General features: G+C 46.9%; 4 protein-coding genes across 4 annotated transcripts; 1 reads left to right on the top strand and 3 right to left on the bottom strand.

Moving 5' to 3' along the window:
• Nucleotides 1-1,071: 1,071 nt before the first annotated feature.
• Nucleotides 1,072-3,433, bottom strand: RhiXN_10303 (heme peroxidase; the record flags this gene model as incomplete). Its single annotated transcript, XM_043330119.1, has 8 exons — nucleotides 1,072-1,262; nucleotides 1,316-1,484; nucleotides 1,540-2,050; nucleotides 2,108-2,208; nucleotides 2,271-2,341; nucleotides 2,396-2,825; nucleotides 2,883-3,214; nucleotides 3,298-3,433. 8 exons carry the CDS (start codon nucleotides 3,431-3,433, stop codon nucleotides 1,072-1,074), a joined length of 1,941 nt encoding a protein of 646 aa, XP_043184216.1.
• A 1,410-nt stretch (nucleotides 3,434-4,843) lies between these two features.
• Nucleotides 4,844-12,380, bottom strand: RhiXN_10302 (cytochrome P450 family protein; the record flags this gene model as incomplete). Its single annotated transcript, XM_043330118.1, has 16 exons — nucleotides 4,844-4,863; nucleotides 4,912-5,079; nucleotides 5,134-5,302; nucleotides 5,358-5,868; nucleotides 5,922-6,022; nucleotides 6,083-6,153; nucleotides 6,364-6,640; nucleotides 6,700-6,908; nucleotides 7,108-7,286; nucleotides 10,553-10,993; nucleotides 11,056-11,521; nucleotides 11,576-11,761; nucleotides 11,815-11,923; nucleotides 11,988-12,046; nucleotides 12,104-12,281; nucleotides 12,324-12,380. The coding sequence occupies 16 exons, from the start codon at nucleotides 12,378-12,380 to the stop codon at nucleotides 4,844-4,846; spliced, it is 3,201 nt and encodes a 1,066-aa protein (XP_043184215.1).
• A 2,951-nt stretch (nucleotides 12,381-15,331) lies between these two features.
• On the bottom strand, nucleotides 15,332-15,989 carry RhiXN_10301 (transporter protein SFT2; the record flags this gene model as incomplete). Its single annotated transcript, XM_043330117.1, has 5 exons — nucleotides 15,332-15,373; nucleotides 15,450-15,531; nucleotides 15,587-15,765; nucleotides 15,820-15,911; nucleotides 15,968-15,989. 5 exons carry the CDS (start codon nucleotides 15,987-15,989, stop codon nucleotides 15,332-15,334), a joined length of 417 nt encoding a protein of 138 aa, XP_043184214.1.
• A 2,245-nt stretch (nucleotides 15,990-18,234) lies between these two features.
• Nucleotides 18,235-20,624, top strand: RhiXN_10300 (uncharacterized protein; the record flags this gene model as incomplete). Its single annotated transcript, XM_043330116.1, has 7 exons — nucleotides 18,235-18,414; nucleotides 18,491-19,055; nucleotides 19,111-19,267; nucleotides 19,324-19,621; nucleotides 19,676-19,924; nucleotides 19,970-20,165; nucleotides 20,218-20,624. The coding sequence occupies 7 exons, from the start codon at nucleotides 18,235-18,237 to the stop codon at nucleotides 20,622-20,624; spliced, it is 2,052 nt and encodes a 683-aa protein (XP_043184213.1).
• Between the last annotated feature and the right edge of the window lie 909 nt (nucleotides 20,625-21,533).

Here is a 21,533-nt window from a genome sequence, read left to right as displayed (position 1 = left end):
TCGTGATAGGTCGAGCATTATAAATGTTTGAGCAACTTATGAAGATAGCCATCTGGCTTTAGGGTTAACGCACTTGAGATACGGTTTTGGAGTTGGCCCCGCAGTGAAATGGCATCATAATAGACAGACCAAGCTCATCATCACTTTTCCGTGATCATCAGAGCTGTCCGGCACATCGCAGGAGGTTCACCAATAGTGTTAGTATTTGCAATTAGGCCCCACTCACTGTAGTCTTGGAGCGGAAGGGAATAGCACGAATGCGCATCACAGTACAAGCCACACCGGCGAGTATAACCGAAGTGACAGTGTACCACGTTATTCATGTATCCACTTACCTTGTAAGGTTACTGTCGAAGCAACCGCATCTGTTATCTAACTTAATCTCTGGATGTCTACCGTATTACCGCTCCCAAAGTGCTTGAGGACAAGTGGGTTGAACATCACCCTATTACGACATACCCATGCGCACCTTGTATCAACTCCTGGACAATCGTAGTAGCAAGATAGTAGTTTACGAACACAGTAGAAAACGACAAACAATGTTGACCAATCTGTCGTTATTGGGGTAGATATGCATGTAACTGGGTCTCAAGGTAGCGGATCTATACATTCGTAGTCGTCGTAAGAGCCAGTCTATTGGCAATTGCGCACCGCTGATTGGTATTTCACCGGACAGTTCTCTATGCATGATTACCCCTAAACTAAGTCTACTCTAACTTCAGTATGAATTAGATGTGTGCTCTCTACCCTTGGCTCAGTGATGAATTTAATTTAGCCGGTGATTTGGATATCGTGCATGACTCCCCATAGAGAACAAATCAATAATTAATAATGACACGGTCAGTAGTATAGGAAGGGATCATAGGCTAAAGCCAAGCATGTTTCTATATTCGATTGTGCCAGCTGCACTGCTATGAATTTTTCATGGGTATCCTCTTGATTTAAATTCACCGGCATCGGCTTATATTCAATTTGACACGGGTACACAATACAGTTGAATATTCGTATGACACGAAGCTGGAATTCCTTGCAGCTGAATTATTTGTGATTCCTTCAACCTTGAGCGATCGATTAATATTCTGGCCCATCCTCATGAGGGATGACATTTGTCGGTCGGTCATAGTTGTAATCGGCGTTCGGGGGCAATCGCCCCATCTTCTTCAAATTCTCCAGATTTGCTATGGTGGTCGAAGGAGTGCTCATGGGGAACAAGGTGAAAATCGAGTTCTCAGGGTAATGTTCTGGGAAGGTCCTCCTGAGCACTTTTCGTCGGTGTTAGTAGCTGAATCGTGGCTCTAAGAAAAGAGGGACGTACATGAAGGAAGGTATGCTCCGAATGACAGATTTTTCGGGTTACGTTGAAGATCTGCCCAACCCCACTGTGTGAGGTTACTGGGTGTAAAGTCGGTAGTAAAGAATCGATCTCCGCGAACAAGGGCAATCGCATCAGATAGGATAGCTCGAGTTACTGTGTACCCGGAGCACTAGCAAATAATACGAGTCGTTAGCAACCTGTGAATTCGACCGAGACCGACTTACCAGTCCCGAATGGTGAGGAGACATGCTCTCCTCAGCGTGCAAGCCAGCATACAATTCCAAATTATCAATAGTACCATAAAGCTCTTTCGCGGCGTTCGCTATCTCAGGTTTGGAATTCCACTCCTCAAACGACTTGAATCTTTCTAATCCCATAGCCTCCCTAAACTCATTCATCGTACAAACACCCCATTTTCGTGCTTGCTCCATGCCGACAATCTCTATGACCTTCAATGCATCCGGGGTTCCGCGTGCTCCGTAACGGTTTGCGGTATTGGCGGTTGCATCGTGGAGGATCTTGGCCAGGTCTGAGTCCTTGAAGCGACCATCTGAACCACGTACGATTCCTCCAAAATTACGTTTGTGAGGTTCGGGGTGAACTATAAGCTCTGGAGGGACGTTTCCGTTGCGTAAACGACCGAGAGCACCATAAAAGTCGGGCAATGTCAGATCTCCAGGTTTCTTGTCGGGGAAGAGCCCTTTAAGAATATTCAAGGTCCACTTTTCCTCCTCGCTAATGAGAGAAATTTTAATCACAGGTAACATCTTGAGATAGATAACAACCACTCACTCGGATACAACTGTGTGCCAACGGTACAAGAGGTTGAATTCCACTGAAACGTGATTTCCCTGGCCACGGCCCACAGGTACATGGTTGGTATCCCTGAATTCCTAGTAGAAGTCCGGAATATTAGCCGCCGATATAATTGAGAATAGGGCGAGGAGATGCCCACATCAAATGGGTCCATATTCCAGCTGCTTCCCATACGAGCGAGGCCCAAAAAGCCTGCCACATAGTCGTTCACTATGGAAGCGCAGTGAGCAATACAGCTTCAGGGTAAATTAAAGTAATACTTACTGACGACTGACATGAAGGATCCACAGTTGATGAGACGGGCCGTTTGGAATATCTCCTCGTCTTGTTCCAAGCGATGACCGACATCTTCGGGGGGTGGGTTTTCCCACTTGCCTTCCTCATTCCTTCTCAATATCTCGCTGGCGATATAGTTGTGATTCCGGTTCCACATGACAAGCAGAGCGGCCGCAGCCGGTGGGAGGAATACAATACGCCCTTCAGAAAAGGTGTCGGGATGGAGACGGCCAAGACCGTTCTTGATTCGTACGGCGTTTTGCTCTTCTTGGTTTGAACCATAGAGCGGCGAAAGGTCTAAGTAGGAAGAAGTGTTATTCTTGTTCCAGTCTCGAGGGTCCGTGCGGAACAGAGAATGGGTGACAAGCGACGCAAACGCAAATGTCAAAGAAGAGCTCCCTCTAGGATGAGGCTCGCGCTTTGTTTTATATGATGTGAGTCTCAGAATGAGTTAGATATGAGTGAATCACATTACTTTCTCTGGAGAGGCCTTGAACAGCTTTTCATAAATGTCGTTCGGGTTAGGAAGTGACTGATGGCGATACCTCCCTTGACAGGTCCGCGCATAAGTCGTGCCTGCCTGACCCAAAGAGGGTATATGAATATTATTTCCCGCACCGTCTGCTCGACGGAAGCGCTCCCCCAGATAGGTCTCAACTGGGTGGGGGATGGCCTCGTACAAGCATCGGATTGTGTGATTGTTGAGTCTGGTCGTTAGGTCGGCACTGCCTGGTGTAGCCGAGAGCTTGGCAAGTGTACCAAATGTCCTGGATAAGAAAGGAAAGGCCGTCAAATCCGTAGGATTTGCTATCTTTATTTGGACGATCTATTCAAAAGGAGTATCGGTGTACATTGGACTCGTCGAACCAGCTTTGAAAACAGACACATACCGTTGACTAGCTTAACACCCGAAGCAACCTGAACCAGCAGTTCCTCGACTTCTGCAACATTTTTGTCCACAGGGGGCCCAGTTGTGACGTGCTGACAATGCTGGCAAATTCTGCAAAACCGCTTATCTTCGGACATGCTAAACAAATTAGGACTCAAGGGTGTCGGGGGATTGATGAGAGTATGTGAGAACGAATGGATTTAAGTACACCTTCCAGCGGTGTCCCTCTTTGATGAGAGCTCTGGACTACTATTGATTGAACAAGTCTAGCCCCACTCCCGCTCGTGTTTGGAGTGGGAGAGTAAATTGACTGAACTCCTCTTACGGCAAATATGTTAAGCAACTACTATAGACGCTCAATATGGTCCACCGATCTGATAGCTGCCATATGAAGTGGGTCATGCTCTATAGAAACGGTTTCTGCGATAACGAGACTCGGTGGATATCGAAAGCAGCAAGGCACTGGGCACAGGTGTTCCCCAATACAGATATCCATCGATAGGAGGTCTCCAAGTACAACTATATGAGGAACTAAAGTCGCCGCCATCCAAGCCAATGGCGAAATCCCGTTAACCAAGTCAATATTTGATCCGAATAGATATCACGAGGAACGCGTTCTTGGGCGCTCTTATTCGCACCTCGGCTGGTTGGTAGACGTGTGAAGTGATGATATGGGACCTTGTGGAGTCGTGACTTGATTCAATGTACGTTATAGAAGATGTATAACAAGGCACGTGCCCGTCCAGAAGGGCACGTGGGTGGGTCTGGGTGCCTGGTAAAATAGGGGCACGCATGCGTCGATACGACAATTATATTTTGGATCTCGTCAGAAGTACGATATTTCTAATCTTACTCTTTCGATTGGAGCTTTGATTCATCGATAAAGTACAGAGATGATCATCCGTTGCCTGGCCGTGATGGTGACCATGGAAGGAATGCAAACTAACTCCACTCCCTCTGATGTGAAGGCCCCGAGGCTGGCCATGGTCCAGACGATATTACTCAAAGTAGTCATTTTGGGGCGGCTTCGCATCCGTTCAGTAATTGGGATTGATTACATAAATTGCCCCATAGTTGTTGCCAAACTTACTCTGAGCCTCGAGCCATCGATCTGCAGTTGGGTGCCCATAATCTATGCATATAAGACATTTAGATTCAGAACCCCGACAGGCTGAAACCAACTGTTCACCATTTTTATTATATCAAATAATCTTATCAGTCCTCGACTAGATCCAAGGCCTAGGGGTACCCAGGAGAGCGAACTATTCATCGGCTTTATTGGTGGGGGCATCCGCCAATAAAGGATATATTGCAACTTCTTCCGCAGAGCCGAATAGACTTCGATTGTGTTACATAATAGCCCGTGTGTTAGTATAATTCGATATTTGGATTACTCTTTTCTCAGATATAATACTTAGATTTCTGGTTTCGAGTTGCTGGGAACCAACCGATCTCTCGCTTCAAGAATAGATTATTCATTTGGTCAACTTGGAACATCGACATTTGAAACAGTATTTTTCAGGCGTATCGGGCACAAATGAATGAGATTACTCTTCGGTTTCTTCATCTGTGATGCTGTCAATAGAGTTTCCTGTGTTTTTTTAGTTTTACTCACCTGAATCCCCGTCATCTTTAGTAGGGCGCTTTTTCTTATAATCGAACTTCTTGTGGATCTTTGCTTCTATTTCTTTCAGACTTTCCTTGGTAGTTTTGGGAGTAAAGAAGGGGAACAAGGTGTAGATTGAGTCGTCAGGATAGTGCTCAGGGAAAGCCCTCATAAGCACTGGTCCTGAAGCGTCAGTATCCCAGCTTTAGCTAAATGAAAATAATGCCATACATTTGGGCAAGTATGCTCCGAAAGAGCGATTGTTCGGATTGCGTTGAACGTCGTCCCAGCCCCACTGGGTAAGGTTGGATGGGGTGAAATCAGTGGTAAAGAATCGGTCACCACGAACCAACGCGATAGCATCGGCTAAGATGGCTCGGGTCATGGTATATCCAGCGCACTTTCAGACGTCAACATTAGTTAGTTCGACGGAAGCCAAATCAAATTCAACATACCAATCCGGAATGCATGGGTTTCATAGCTTCCTCAGCATGCAAGCCAGGGTATAGCTCTAGATTATTAATATTTTTATAGAGCTTTTCGGCCGCTCCTGCTATCTCATCATTACTATTCCACTCTTTGAACGACCCGAAGGGCTTCAATCCGAGGCGTTCCCTGAACTCATTCATAGTGCAAACTCCCCAGCTCCGAGCTTGCTGAATACCCATTATCTCCATTACTTTCAGTGCCGTTGGAGTTCCGCGAGCCCCGTATCGGCATGCAGAATGTCTGGTGCCGTTTTGGAGCACGCGTGCAAGATCTCGGTCGTGGAAGCGCCCGTCCTCGCCACGCTTGATCCCTCCAAAGTTGCGCTTCCGTGGATCCGGGTCGACAATGAGAGAGGGATCGATATCTCCGGTGCGCAAACGACCAAGTCCTTCGTAAAAATCTGACAGCTCCAAATCACGGGGATGTTTATCTTTGAATATCTTTCCCAATAATTCCGTAGTCCATTCTTCCTCCTTGCTAACGGGATGTGAGACTCGGCGGTTGTTTTGCAATTATTTAAGGCTGCTCACTTAGATACGACTGTATGCCAGCGATACAGGAGGTTGAATTCGACGGAGACATGGTTGCCTTCACCACGGCCTACCGGACGATGGTTTGTATCTCTAAATGGCTGCAGAATTGGGTCAGGAAAGCTCGATAGAATAGCAGTTTAATAAGAGAATACACCCACTTGGAATGGATCCATATTCCAACTAACGCCCTTCTTGGCAAGCCCTAAGAAGCCAGCTACATAGTCGTTCACTGCATAATTGAATTATTACACTGCTTTTTTAGAAGTGAGGCATCGAAACACTCACTAACGACCGACATGAAGGACGCGCAGTTAGGCGAGCTGTTTGGAATATCTCTTCCTCTTGTGCCATACGTGCACTGATATTCTCCGAGGGAGGATTTTTCCATTTACCACGTTCGTTTTCTGCTAATATCTTCTCTGCATATGGTTGTGATTACGGTTCCAAACTACAAGCAGAGCAGCGGCGGCAGGTGGAAGAAAAACGATGCGTCCTTCTGCGAACGTATCTGGATGGAGAAGCCCGCGACCGTCCTTGACTCGAATAGTCTCTTGCTCCTTTTGGTTCGAGCCATAAAGTGGTGAAAGGTCAAGATAGGAAGATGTGAGGTTCTTGTTCCATTCGCTTGGATCGGTGCGGAAAAGCGAATGGGTGACAAGCGATGCGAATGCGAATGTTAGCGAGGAGTTACCACCAGGGTGATCCTCGCGTTCTTTCTTCGTTATAAGTGCACCGTTAGTCTCGTAAAAGCTGAGGGAAATATAGGTTTGAATACCTCGGGTCTATCAGATTTCAACAACGCGTTGAAGACATCTTCAGCTTTGGGAAGATCTTTATGCACGTGCCTGCCTTGGCAAGTTCGCGCATAAGTTGATCCTGCCTGGCCCATCGAAGGTGCGTAAATGTTGTTTCCTGAACCGTCCGCGCTGCGAAAACGCTCGCCAATATAGGTTTCAACCGGATGCGGAAGTGTTTCGTATAAGCCTGATTGCGTGGTTGTTGAGACCATTGACTAGTTTAGGCGCAACCACAGAGGCCATGGCCAGAGCAGCAAATGCTCTAGACAAAAATGGATAATCAGCAGGGTTTTCCTTATTTTCACTTTTTGGACGATCTATTCATTCAAAATATTATGCAAATATAGATAAGCAGGTCGACTCCAAAGACATGCAACGGTACATACCATCGACCTGTATAGCACCTGAGGCGGCCTGAACAAGTAGGGCTTCAACCTTTTGAAACTCGTTTTGTGGTAGAGGGTTCTCATTATGCTGACAATGTTGGCAAACTTGACAAAATCGCTTATCGACCGTCTGCTCCCCAGAGTTTGGGGTAGCAGCGGGCTGGTTTTCAACCTGGTTGCTGGACATATCAGACGCAGTAGATGAGAGTGATGAGAATGCAAGAGAGGTGGGAGGGGGGGTTAAATATACTGCTCCGACGGGAACCTCCGGAGACTAATTTATTTTAGCATATATGCACAGCCGGCGCGCCTGTCTCCAGACATCCAAGTTTGCCCACCGTAACGGTACAGTAGCTAGTCCTGAGTCCGAAGGTACAAGAAGCACACATACAAAGGTAAGGCCTAGAATGGGTTCAAATACACAAGAAGCGCATACACGACAGCAAGCCCTAGAAGATCCTTGCGGAAACAATATAATTGGGCCCCATTTCTTTCAAATGAACATGCTGATTCGGAAATGTGAATTTGGGGTAGTGAGAATAAGCAACCGAGATCATCGAAAGTGTGCTCCAGTTTCCAAACCAGCAACAAAAGGCCTTGACGCCAAGTCCACAGCGCTCTGTGGCGCCTGACAAAGTTCAAGGCCCATGTTAGAATAACTCCCTTTTGGGCTACGGTTGTTCTACGGACCGGTAGTTCACCAATATACAAAGTCACAAGATCTCCATGGTGTGCCTCGGAAGACAATCGTGGCCGTGAACTGTGTGGTAATGGGCACGTGCGCCTTCAAGTCGAGGACACGTGGGGGTATTGTACCTGGCCAAACAAGCGCTCGGGCTTAGCAACCGAGCACGGCAACTCGATCTCCGTTGGAGAACATAGAGCTTCAGTACCCTTTTTCCTTTTTAGATTTCACTTCATATTGATAATATGCACAATATTTCCGGCCATCTGCGATCCGGTGGTCTGGGGCTGGTCGGGTCAACGTCAGCTGTACCTCATTATTTTCTATTGCAACTCACATGCCCTTGGAGGCTAGACTATGAACGAAAGCATACATTTGGGCCCGTTTCATTCACAAGAAACCTTTGCCTCGTCACAAATATTAAGAGAAAAATGTTCCAGTTTTTGAGTATTTGTCATGTACTAGCAAAAGCGAAATTGACATATCTAGTGTTGGTTTAAAGTTGAAGGTTTTCTAAAAGTCGGTTTCGTGACACGGGGGTCTATTGTATCCCACTCAGTGGTACTTGTGCTGCACTAACTTAAACCGACTTTACGGAAATTGAAGTAAAAGAGAAAGGGAGGCTAAAGGATGATATCGCGTCTATGTTTTCTTATTTCCCACCCGCCAGCCTATTTGCTCGCTTTGATGTCCTCTCTCACGAACCATTGCTTCCTCTTAGTATTCTTCTTTTCTCGCTCCTCCCACCTCCCGCCCTCATCGACCATCGTCAGGATTGGTCACCCGCCCGTGAGTTCTGCTCGCGTCTCGATGCCCCAGTTCTCATTCGCGCACCCTATGCTGGACCCCCACCCCCACTTGTCTCTGGCAATACGCATGTACGCATACACTCATATGCATGTCTGCCTCTAGACCAAATAATATTCTGACGGACACACAGATCCACCAGGGCCTAAGTAGGATTTATTTGTTATGAAATAGCTGCACCTTATATTATTGCTGAACAACAAACCCGCTCAACTAAGTACTAGCCACTTAGGTTCATCAGTTGGTGCCATCTCACCCGAAGATGTGGTATAAACGAGCCTATGGGTGAATTAACTTGAGAGGATCTTTCCGTTGTGCAGCGAGGCCTTCGAGGCCTTCGAGCCCTTAGTCTGTCAGGCCACTGGGCTCTCACCATGGGTTCCCTAGAGTGAAATCCAACTATATTACGGTGGTATTGGCACATGTTCAGGTACAGGGACGTACCTGAGTGTAATAATAAACCCAGATATTGAGGACAAGGTAGATGATCAACGACCGGATTGCAGCACGCCCGGTAAAGTGAACTTGCGGTGATGGATGTATTTTCACCCGGCTCATGTAGCCATGACTGTGATATCAGGATGGTGTCACGAACTAGGACTGTAGAAATAGATCGTTAATAGACAAATGTATATACTGTAACTAATACAAGTCGTGTTAAGTAAAGAGTAATGACAGAGAGTTAAGTGTAGAGAGGTACGGTATAAGAGCCTGGGAGGGCTGTATATATACCTTAAGGACTCTCTCGAGTCATACCGTAGAAAGCGCAGCTTTCTACTGCGCATGTACTAAGTGACTCGACACTTGACTCGATTACTGCGTAAGAACGTCCTAGATTATTCTAGCACTTACAAGATATTTTTACAGGGACAAACAACCAAGTGAACAGACATTGGAGTGAATATACGCTATCGACCCGACCATTAGCTTGTATTGCGCCTTAGATTGTATCATGAAGTGGCTCCCAATCTGGGGATGTGCGGATATAGCGGTCTTATCGGTATGAGTAAACTACCGTCAGAAGCTGTGGGAGGGCGATTAAAGGTTCATGTAATTAAGGAATCACTACTAATTGATTAAGGTTAGATATGCTCAGCAGTGATTGTTATTAAGCACCAGTCGGGTCTTATTTAAAGCTTAACATATGGAGTGCTGGCGGATTGTAGTATTGTTAATTTTCCAAAGTATTGATATAAAGGCCTCTAATTATCCTCAGCTTGCTCGTACGTGTTGGCCACGAGACCCAGACCGGCGACGTTGGGGACCCCTGTGGCTGCGAAGCAGCGAGGGTGGACCGGACGCCCGACCGCGAGTCTGGCTCGTGTGCGGGCGGCCTAATACAGCTCTCATGACCTTGCGGAACGCTTGTTGATGTAGAAACAACACACTTTCGCGTGTCGGTGTGCTAGGCCGGGCGGTGGAAGAAGTGAAGCGCCGGTCGGCATGGTGGAGAGCGACGATCACGTGACCCATTTCATGCTCCAGCTTCGTCGCAAAATGTCCACAGTATTATTCTGAGCTACTAGACTACGAACTGTACTCAGATAAAGCTAACGAGCCTAAAGCTACGTGAAGGGGGGGGGGGGTGAGGCTATTTAATTACTGAGATACAAGGCGTGCGAAAGTTTGGGAATACGAAAAGAACTCGATCATGGAGCGGTCCTCCGGCGGATAGCGACCTGACAATCAACTGTTTCCCGCGCGAATCCTTCGTGAATAATCATCTAATTTTATTCGTCATGGACAAATTTGGTGTTAGCATTGTAAGTACCGGCATGCTTATGACTCTTACCTCGGTTGTAGGAAGTGCCTCAACTTCGTACCGACGAAATATTGTCGCAACAATCAACAGCAAGTCCATATTGGCCAGGTTCCGACCAACGCAGCCTCTATATTTATTTGGTATGGTAAGTATGTCCCAGGAGGATATCAATACAGACCAGTGTTACTAACCTCGGTCCCATAGAGAATGGCACAAAGTACTTGTTCAGAGACTGCGCATTGTCCTCCAGCCAACGTCCAGGCCGAAACTCGCTAGCGTCGCTCCCCCACACACTCGACCGGTTGGTCGTATACGACGGCACGCTGATTACGCTTCCTGCTTTGAACGTCTGGCCAGCAACGGTGATCGACTTGCCAGGTGGAACAACACGAGGCATGCCTGTGCCGACTGTAGAATGAATGCGCAATGCTTCTTTAATGCAGGCATTCAAGTACGGAAGGTCCTTGATATCTCGATAGCGTGCTATCGTGTCTTCCGGAGGAAGTATGAGACCTTCTGTGCTGCTTGTTTTGTCAGGTGAGTCATATAGAATATGCTGATCGAGCTCGGCTTGTAGCTCTCTTTGGATCTCCGGGTGGATCGCCAAGTAGTAACACAATGAGCTCAAGGTACTTGAATTAAACATTCATAGAATCAGTGAGAGAGATGCCAGACGCAAAATAATACTACTCACTTGCTCGTAGTATCACTCCCAGCAACAAGTAACATTAAAGCCTCAGCGTAGAGCTCGTCAAGCGGCAAAGGGCTCCCATCTTCATTCTTTGTCTCGAGGAGTTTATCAATAAGATCAACGCCATCTCTATCTTCAGGGTCCTTGAGATGGTCTCGCTTGATCTTGGCGTTTAATGAAGCTATGGCAATGTTGAAAAGATTGATGTTATCATTCGACCCCTTAATGTTCCATGGAAGCATTTGGAGGACTTTGTGTGTCCAATGGGGGAATACACCTAGGGACATGTTGGCGAGTCCTGAACGGGCCAGAGCCTTGATCACGGGGACCTGTATATTCCCTCTCACAGGCTTTCCCGACTCGTCGACAGATTCAATAGCTAGCACTGAGTCCTTCTGAGCCTGGATAAGCCCGAAAGGTGATCCCAGCGCTAGATCGCCAATTATATCAAACGCAAGATAGGCGAACTCTGCATACATCCATGTCAGCCTAAGTACAGGATTATAAGGACGCAATAACGTACGTGCGCAAATGTTCATCACAGCCTGTCCATTTCTCGAGGCCCAGTTCACACCCGAAACTCCGCGGGCGGCTTCCTCACATCTTAGGTCCCATTGTGCGCATATCTGCCGAATGTGGCTGCGTACTCGAGGCTCGAAAGCAGTGATATTCTGCGGGCTAAAGATATTCGCGATTCGCCTGCGCTTCTCTGTGCCATTCTGTTCATCTCGGTTGTTTACAATAAATGGTTGCGTTACTTACTCGAGTGCTCATCCCTTTCCAGGGCATCAAACGTATTTGGCTTACGATAGCCTCGGAATATGTGATAAAACTCGGATTTCAGAACTTCACCCCCATGGCCGTACACAATCTGTTGCGAGTCGGTATCAGCAAACGAATCTCAAATAACATTCACTGTCGGTAAGTAAAAGTACCTGGAGAGCATCAGGGTCGGCTATGCTGATGTGGTTTGGTCCTAGCCGCACAAAAGTCCCTATACAGCGCTGTTAGAGACTAAGAATGAACGGTGCATAAAATTGAACATATGTACCATATTTCTCGTGTAAATGCTGCACGGTCTCACTATGATGACCGGTCCTTATCACCTGTGACATCCACCAGTTCGTTAGACCTGCCAGCGGTGGCCCTGAGAACCGTTTACGGTAATTGTACGGGTCATAGAGGTAAGGGACCACGTAGAAAAGCAACTGATTGAACGATGCTAATAGCTAAATACTTATCTAGAAGTTATAGTAAAAGTGACGACTTACTGTTAGCGCTCCAAGCGCTGCAGAGGATGGGATAAGGTATGTAGAGTCGGTGTTCATAGCAACTAGATATTTCGGTCACTGGGGCTTGTTATTATTACTTCGCCGCTTAGTTGCCCCTTATATATAACGAACCGTCAAGGACCACTTGCCGCACTAATGCTCAAACTACGTACTCACGTTTACAATAGCCGCGAGACTTCATCTTCTATTCCCCCTTGGAAAACTACAGAACTGACGCGGTCAAATCACAAATGGTCATTTCTGATTTCTAGGTCCATCACTCGACCGGGTGGCTAAAGATGGGCCGACGAAACGGCGGGGTTACAAACAGTAACATTTCACTCGTCGCTCCAATTGGGCTGGTCATAGCCATAACTTAGAGATAGCAAAACCAGGGTGATGGTAGCTTGCGATTGTAACTATAACATATAGTATTTTAATTCGATTACACAAAAATGCATGGTGAAACAACTAGCCTAAAATAGGGTATGCAAAAGATAAACCAGGCCTAATGGTATCGCTCGGTCGCGGCTTAGGATCTCGACATCCAACAAACCACTGGGTCATTCAATTTGTCTAAACACTTAGTGTAGCAATTTTTATTTTTATTATTCATGTGTTCCATCGAAAAAGAGGGTATGCGCGTTACGCGAGAGGTGTCGTCGGCACTCCGCTTGCCGAGCGGACTAGCTGACTCGGGTATTTACAAACCAACTGATTGATCGGGAGCAATGCTTACGTGTACACTTAACAATGATGTCACGCTAGTCAAGTCACACTGGTCACCTTGCTCCTTAAATTCTCCCCAGTTTTGTGACGGATCCTTAGGATAATAGTAATTCACGCGGAGCTTGTACAACCTCCACCTGCTCAATTCGTGGTAGAAATATGGTCAGTCTATCAATTTTGTCCTCGAATGAGTCTTGGCTCGGGGGACGCTTGCATGGTATCACGCTGAGGAAAAATGTCCGGCTGATTAATATTGCGTCGACGATTCTATGAGACTTTTGAACGGCTCGGCGTGTCTCTCCTCTTGATAAGTTGGTATCTTCCCTGCTTTCTTATTGCATTTTTTTGAGTCCGTCAGCTCTTCAATGCTGTCAAAGTGTACCGTCCTTCATCTTATTAATTTGGCATGGCTTGAATGTAGGGATTGACGAGCTGATATATACACATGGTGAATCCCGAAAGTACAGAAAGTCTGCATGAAGTCCAGACTTTGTGAATAATATGTACCCAAAAACGCAGGATCCACAGCTCGATGACACAGTGATGGGTTTGGCATGCGGGTTCATGAAATTGCTGGTCGGATTTTGCCAGCACTGCACATACGATGCATGATTCTTTACACCCAGAGAATCCCCACTTTTGGGGGTTATCGTTTTAATAAGTGGAACTTACCCTCTTCCCGCTGGTCCGCGTCGGCCATGATACCCAGACCGGTGGAGGTTGGAGAACCCCCGTGGCTGCGAAGCAGCGAGGGTGGACCGGGGGCGCCCGACCGCGAGTCTGATTCGTGGGTGGGCGGCCCAAACCAGCCGTCATGACCTTTGTGGAAGGTGGATGGGGATAAAAAATACACGCAGATCCATGCCGCACCACCCGGTGTGTACGAGGCCGGATGGTGGAGGGGGCCGGACGCAAGTCGACACAGCATGAAGCGCCAGTCACGTGACTCGCTACATGCTTCGGCTAAGTCGCTGTTTTGCGTCTTCACAGACTTCGTTGCAAAACTCCTATTGTATTCGCATATGAGCTACGGGATAATGTAGCATAGGCATTGGGCTAAGTGACCGGTTAGAATGGAGGTTGAGTTATATCAACAATAACGCGTGATATGAACCTGTCCTTGAGGCCGGTGGTGTGTGCATCCAGACTGCTTGCTCGGTCTTTGGGCCAGTCTTGAAAAGGATAATTAGGTTATTGGCTTCGGGTGGCTAAGGAAAGATGAATATGGCCATGCTACGACCTCCGAAATGGTTGGCTGAGGATACTATTCCTTATCGCTGCTTCATGATAGGGGAGAGGCATCTTGTAACACACCAGTTTGACAATCAGCCAAATGTAAGAGGACGTGTGAAACCATACGGATGAACACCTTGAGGTGGACCAACACGCGCATGCATATGGCTAATATGGATAATGCCTGTCAAAAGATAGAGGAGGGGGAGATATACCTCTTCAGAAATAAAATCTACCATCAGCGAAGAGTTCTGCAAGGTAGGGCTGTCATTCGAAGCTTGCAGAGATGCACGAGCCGGGACTGGGATCCAGAGTGGCGCGACCACGTGACCTCGCTTGTCCGTTTTCTCTTCTCTCGTCTGGTTTCTCTCTCTCTCTCTCATAGCGTAGTTTGTCTCGGTTTCTTGTGAGCGGTTTGCCTTGTTTCGCATGTAGCTCCTTAAATATGAATCAAAAAAAAAAGCGCGACCACGTGACATTCGGTGCTCGTGGTCGACCACACTTGTACGGCGGGCCCGGCCTTCTGGCGCACCTCTATTTTCTTAGGTCCCACCCACCATCCCGATCCGCTACTTGGTGCTTGTGTATCGATTACCGGTCTCATTGGCAAGTTGAGTCAGCCCAAGTCGGCTTATGTAAGCTCAGTTATTGACACTTTCTCCCATCTCTCCCCCCAGTATGACTATCGTCAGGGATAGCCCACCCGTCCGCGAGTGTCCCTCGTATCTGGTCATACCAAACACATGCGGTGCGCGCTCCGCGCCGGATCCCCCGGACCATCCTGGAGCCTGGCGACATCATACGCGCGAGTCTCACAAAAGTCAGAACCCCGGAGCCCAAGTGTGATAATAAATGGGTAGGGAACTTTACCTTCTGCTATGTGCGATTATGTGTGAGTCCTCAAGAGTAGCAGGTTACCCGCTCAACTCACTCCGACCTCAACTTTATATGAAGGGATGTCAGGCGACTATGCCCTATTTCGCTGCAAGACGATTTCAACGGCAAGAAAACATACAATGCTAAGTTACAGTCTCGTGCTTCTAATGTTACACTATTGATGTGCGAGTACCAGCTATGCGATCTACAACCTGTTTGGATATTATGTTAGTGGCCCGGACGGACATAGAATAATAAAATATAGAATAAAAAAGAAACTTGGCTTACTCCTTTTATGTACGGCAAGTTCAGGAACGTTCCGATGAATGGCAATTGGCGTAGGAATGAAACGATGACAGGGAAGAAATCGCTGCCGCTGATGTCAGGCACAGGGTTACTTGATCGTGAAGGTGCAGTGAACTTACCCGAATAAGTTAAGAAATCCGAAGGTCTCTATAAGCATGCCAATAAAAGGCCATTTGAAGAAGACCAGAAGGATGCCAGCGACGAAACAAATTGTTCCACGAAGCTTTTGTTTTCGGGCAAAGAAGTAAAATGTTTTGGTAGGACCAATGATCAACGTAAGTCCAGACACAAATAAGATCTTGAAAGGGATGCAATCAGCACCATCCATTTGAAAACTCCAAAATAAACTTACGTTGCCAAGCGCAAGTAAGCCGCCATCGAAGAACAGCATTACACCAAGAAACATAAAGAAGACACCGAAAGAGGTGAGACCAACGCCAATTTCTGAGCTATTGATTAATTAAACGCATAACGTGAAGAATAAGGACAAAACCTCTTACTTTGTCCATCAGAAAGCCACATTGCGATTGTCGTTGAGAGTAGAGACGTGTCACCAAAACATCCGTGGGAGTTATCACGTGGCCCTCCTAGTGCATAAAAGGGACAAAATGAGACGCATGGTCATGGCCATGTTCATAATACCGTAGCATTCCTCGGAAGTAAGGTCAGTGCTCTCGAATATCATCTCCTGTAAATACCCACCCTATTAGCTCATGCTCTTGGAACATGCGCATCTTAAGGGGTTGAAGCGTTGAAGTTCTATATTAGAGACCTTAGGCTAGGGGTAAGTTTGACCCTTTTGACTTTGAGGGCTACGCAGTTTCAAATTACATCCTATAATAAACTACATACCATCAGTAGCTTAGCAACTTTGGCACCTGTGGGGGATTTCATTTGAATTGAATAGTCAAAATAAGATAAATGTACCTCTTAATACTCGCGCAAATTTTAGTCAAAATTCTCTTATCCTAGTGGAGTAGGCCAATGCTTGTTGGAGTACTCGCATGCACGACGCCAAGACCTACGGTGCTGGGATGGTTAACAAAACACCTTAAAATTACAAATGCGTCAGACTGGGAATGAGTATATGTAGCGCTGAATTCGGCTCCAGCGGTACTCGAGATTTGGCCTATGCTTAGGTAAAATGGGTGCCGGCCCTCAGGTCTATTGATCCGAACTTTGTACACGATACACGTCCTACAATTTATTGAATTATATATAGTCTACAATTGGAACTCCTCCATAGCTATGCACTTACAGCTTTCTTGTTAACTGACTAGACCGATTATATTCCAGAATTATTACTCACTCTAATAGTTGCTGCTATCGATGTCAGTCTTGATGAATGACTTTGCGCATCAAAGTGGGACATCTCCAGGGCGCATCCATACGGCGAGCTCCAAAAGTACAGAAAGTCTACAGCTCGACAACACGCAGAGATGAGCTGGGGATGCAGATTTATGGGATTACTGGTCGGATTTTGCCAGGATCCCCCATACAAAGCACGACTTCTGGCGACCAGGAAATCCACACTTTGGGGGCCGTGCCACATGGGAGTATAGTCTGAGCAATCACTCTACGGGGGCCCCAAAAACCCCGGGGTGCTCTGAAGTGCTCTGGTTTTGGGAACCTCGCTACTGGGATCCGACGGATCCGGATTGCTCGGCGAGCACTTGGGAGCACTCCACGAGCACTTCCAAGCGTCATACCAAACACTTCGGAGTGCTCGCCGATAATAGCGAGTCCCGGAGCACTCCCGAGATTTTGGGGGCCTCGTACAGCACTTCTTGATTGCATGCCGATTTGGTATCGAGAACAGCGGTCTTGTGAGGAATTAGTTAGATTCAATTTATTGTGATGAACTTTGATATATGCTGGACTGATGTACTAGTGCCCCCAAAAAGTATCGCATAAAGCATAAATTGACCAATACTCCATGACAACCTCTGAATTACGGCTTCATGCATTAATAAAACATTGAATTAAGTAAAGTTTGTGTTTATCTACAAGTTTTATTAATGCATGAAGCCGTAATTCAGAGGTTGTCATGGAGTATTGGTCAATTTATGCTTCATGCAACACTTATTATGGGCACTAGTACTGTATGGATCGAAGGATTTTTCGAATCGGGGCTGCGTTTTACTCGAAATTATGATATTATCAATCTGGCCGTCAAGCTCAACATTCAATGTACATTCCCATCTGGACGAGCGTGCCCCTTGGCCGATTTTAATTCAATTTCGGATTGCTTGCATCGTCCCCTGCGCACACAGACTCTGAGTTATGGTGGATCGTGGCTTATCGGAGGGGCCCCTCCACGTCCGCAACCTGCAGTACAGTAGTACCCCGATTATCATCTGACATGAGCGCAATTTGGAGTAGACCATCTATAATGACAACTACAGTCGTTCTCATTCGTGATTTTTTACGTACTTCAATCCTTACTCGGTTCAGGACTGCCGGCATTTAATGTACCGGCTCTATTCAGTAGATTAGTACCACACTTACCCCTGAGCAGATCATGCTGGTACTGCTGAAAACACTCGGAGCTTTCCAAGACGCGAGTATAGAAGAGTAGGTAATGGCTCGCTTCGCAAACAGCCGCATGGAGAGCGCGCTTGTTGTGGACGGTACGGCCCTAAATTCACGCGCTCCATTATCGATGGTCGAAGTGAGATTTGAGGGTAGTCCTTGTATAGTTCCTCAGAGGATACAAAAAGGTATATAACACGTCACGGCGCGGTATGCGAGGGCCAAATCCCACAACATGAGTATTAAAACGCTCACAGCCGACGATTATGAAGAAATCTGGCAACATGAAAGAGATAAGAGGCTGCTCAAGCTTTTGAGAGGCCGAGGCCAGGTGCCTTTGATACCAGAATCTGATAGCGATCAGGTTCCTCAATTGGATGACATTCAAGGAGACGTCCTCTTCCGCTTCCCGAAGGTGAGCCCAAATAGAAACTTGATTATAACACGATAATTGTTATTGGTTAGCATGTAATAATTATAAACGCCTGTAGACTTATGAACGCTTTATTTTCTTCAATATTACCAACAAAAACCTATTTCTCGAGGCCCTAGGGAAATTCGAGCCTACTACGGCTGCCGATGTAAAGAAGAATATGCTTGATATTTGTCAGAAGAAGGAGGATATTAGGGCGTTCAACAATCTTCAGCTGGAAATGGAGACGGCGAAAGAAAAGGCAGAGAGGTTACGAAAGGAAGCAGAAGAGTTAAAGAAGAAAGCGGAAGAGCTAGAGAGCGGGGAGAAACCAAACAAGAAAACGAAGGATGACCAGAAACCAAAACACGAACGAGTTCCACTCAAGCAGAAGTTAATCGCACTTACACGAGAGGGGCTCAATGAGCTTGGCTTTAAGGACGAGACTGGTGATGATCGATTCGACGGGAAGACTATGCTTGATGACAGAACCTATCTCGGGGACCAATCAGATTGGGATCTACTTTTCGACTGGAAACAAACAGGGGGGAGCGATGATAGCCTAGGCAGAACCGAGAATAAGAATCGTAAACCCACTACGGACCGCAAACCACTTCATGGGGTGATTGTCATAGCCACGGAAAGTAAGTGCCCTTGATTACAATGGCAGGCAATAGAAGTGCCTAATTATGTTTCCAGCGGAGAGCCAATATAAAGAAGTAACAAACGAGGTCGAAGAAATTTTCAAGGACTCCTGGAAAGAAATGGGCACTCTGGACGGGAATGTTCGTCCAAATGAAAACCGCGGCCATGAACACTTTGGATTCCTAGATGGCATTTCTCAGCCATCAATCCGGTATTTAATAAACTACTCTCATTTGACCTCAATTGATTTAATGTCTACGTTGCTAGTGGTATCGAACACCCACTCCCTGGGCAACTCCAGGTCGACCCTGGGGTTATTGTCATGGGATATCCTGGCGATCCAGTACCAAAGTCGAAGCGCGCGCCCTGGGCCAAAGGTGGTACAATGATGGTCTTCAGAAAACTAGAGCAGTCTGTTATTGAGTTCGATGAGTATTGCAAGGCAAATGGGCCTCGTTGGAGGGAGTTCTTTCCAGGAGGAGAGGTCGCGGCAAATCAGGTGAATTTCGACGAAGAAGACGGAGCTGACCTTTTCGCGGCTCGCTTTGTCGGGAGATGGAAATCGGTATGTGGTCATAAGTCTATCCTTGGGTTCAGGTACTTGATGTCTCCCATGTAGGGAGCACCCCTTGCTCTGTCCCCCTGGTGGGATGATAAGGAGCTCGCTACAGATCCAAAACGAAACAACGATTTCGACTACACTGTCACCGGTGTACCTGGTGTTTCGGCTGGGGAGCCAAGCGATTATTACTGCCCCTTTACCGCTCATGCCCGCAAAACTGTTCCGCGTAATCTAGATCCATATATTTCACGCAAATACTTTGAGTCGAGTGCTATCGTCCGAGCAGCGATTCCATACGGACCAGAGGTAAGACATTGAACGCAACAACAGATGATTTCCTGACTGTTATAGCTGGATCCCAAAGAACGGGAGGAGTGGAGAATCAAGAAGAAAGAGGCGGGCTCAAAATTCGTGTTGGATCCGGAAGACCGTGGGCTACTGTTTAGCTGTTACGCGTCCCACCTAGATTCCGGCTTTGTCCGCCAGACAACCGGATTTGGAAATAATGATTTCTTCCCTATAACTTCACTTACGCCGACCAAACATGGTAAAATCATTCACAAATAGGAGCTTCTGAGCTAACTGACTTGCTACTGTAGGTCAAGATCCCATTATTGGTGGTCCACCCGCAAAAAACTCCTCTGGAGTAGAAAGACAGGCTGACCTTGACCAGGAACCGACCAAGCCATTCAAAGACGGTGACCAGGTGGATATTAAGCTCCAAGTTCCTGGTGACACCCTCAACACATATAGGGTCAATGGTCATGTTCAAGTCAAGCCTCTTACACAGAAGGCTCCCCCAGGCGCCGATAACCCGTTTTTTGTTACCTCACGAGGAGGAGAGTACTTCTTCGTTCCATCTATTTCAACAATCGATAAATGGACAGGGAAATACGAGGAGAAGCGAACTGAAGCCAAGAAGAAGAATGATGAGGCTAAGAGAAAGAGGCACGAGGCCAGGAAGAAGGCAGAGGAAGAAGAAAAGAAGAAGCGAGAGGCAAAGTAGGGTAGAAGGAACAGAGTGGTCCCTCCTGCCAATAGGCAACGTGAGCGCTCTCACTTTATACTATAGTTTCATTATTTAACCCATACATAGTGGACTGAACTACAATCTTGAAGTACCGGGATTGGTTATGTGACAAATTTAACCATTGAAATATAAAATGAAATGAAATAGCTGGATCTGCGCTATATATTCACACGTACCTAACACACCAAAGTGCACCTATGCTTGATGCCAGGGGTTCGCATGCCTGTGATAACATTTCAACCCCCAATAGATGCAGGCATATTGAATGTCATATACAGCATGCTTGGCGTTCCAACATGTATCCGGAACGAATTTAAGGTATCGAATTAGTGCTTGCATCCGTAGTTCATACTACCTGGGCTCTAAGGAGAGAAGAGTAAAGAAACACTTATACCAGGGCATCTCCCACTTGTCATTGTCGGCTACAATACCCAGACCGGTGAGGCTTGGGGAACTCCTGCGGGCTGCGAAACAGTAAGGGTGCGCTGGAGGCACTCGCTCACGAGTCTGCTTCATGAGTGAGCAGGTCAAACTAACTCTCATGACTTTTCAAAGTGTTAGATTAGAAACGATGGCACGCCTTTGCGTGTCGCAGCACTCGGCATGTACGAAGTCGGACGGTGAAGGTCAAGCACGAATCGACAAAGCCCTGAAGCTCCGGTCACGTGACTCGCTTCATGATACAGCCTGGAACAGGTTGACACATTTTGTGCGAATACTTATGTCCATGTGAAACCTCATTCATATTGTATTGTGTGTTCGATATTAGGGAGTCAATCCATGTTGTGTGAGCCATTCCCTAGGTGATTGTACTGAGCTCGCAGACAGGCTCCCCTGACTCGGGCTTGTTTATGCTTGGGCCCTAGTCATATACTCCCGCTTGGT

The sequence above is a fragment of the Rhizoctonia solani genome, chromosome 11, assembly GCF_016906535.1.
Source record: "Rhizoctonia solani chromosome 11, complete sequence".
Lineage (NCBI taxonomy): Eukaryota > Fungi > Basidiomycota > Agaricomycetes > Cantharellales > Ceratobasidiaceae > Rhizoctonia > Rhizoctonia solani.
Note: the sequence above shows the minus strand (reverse complement) of the source record. Positions and strands in the feature narration are given on the sequence as shown.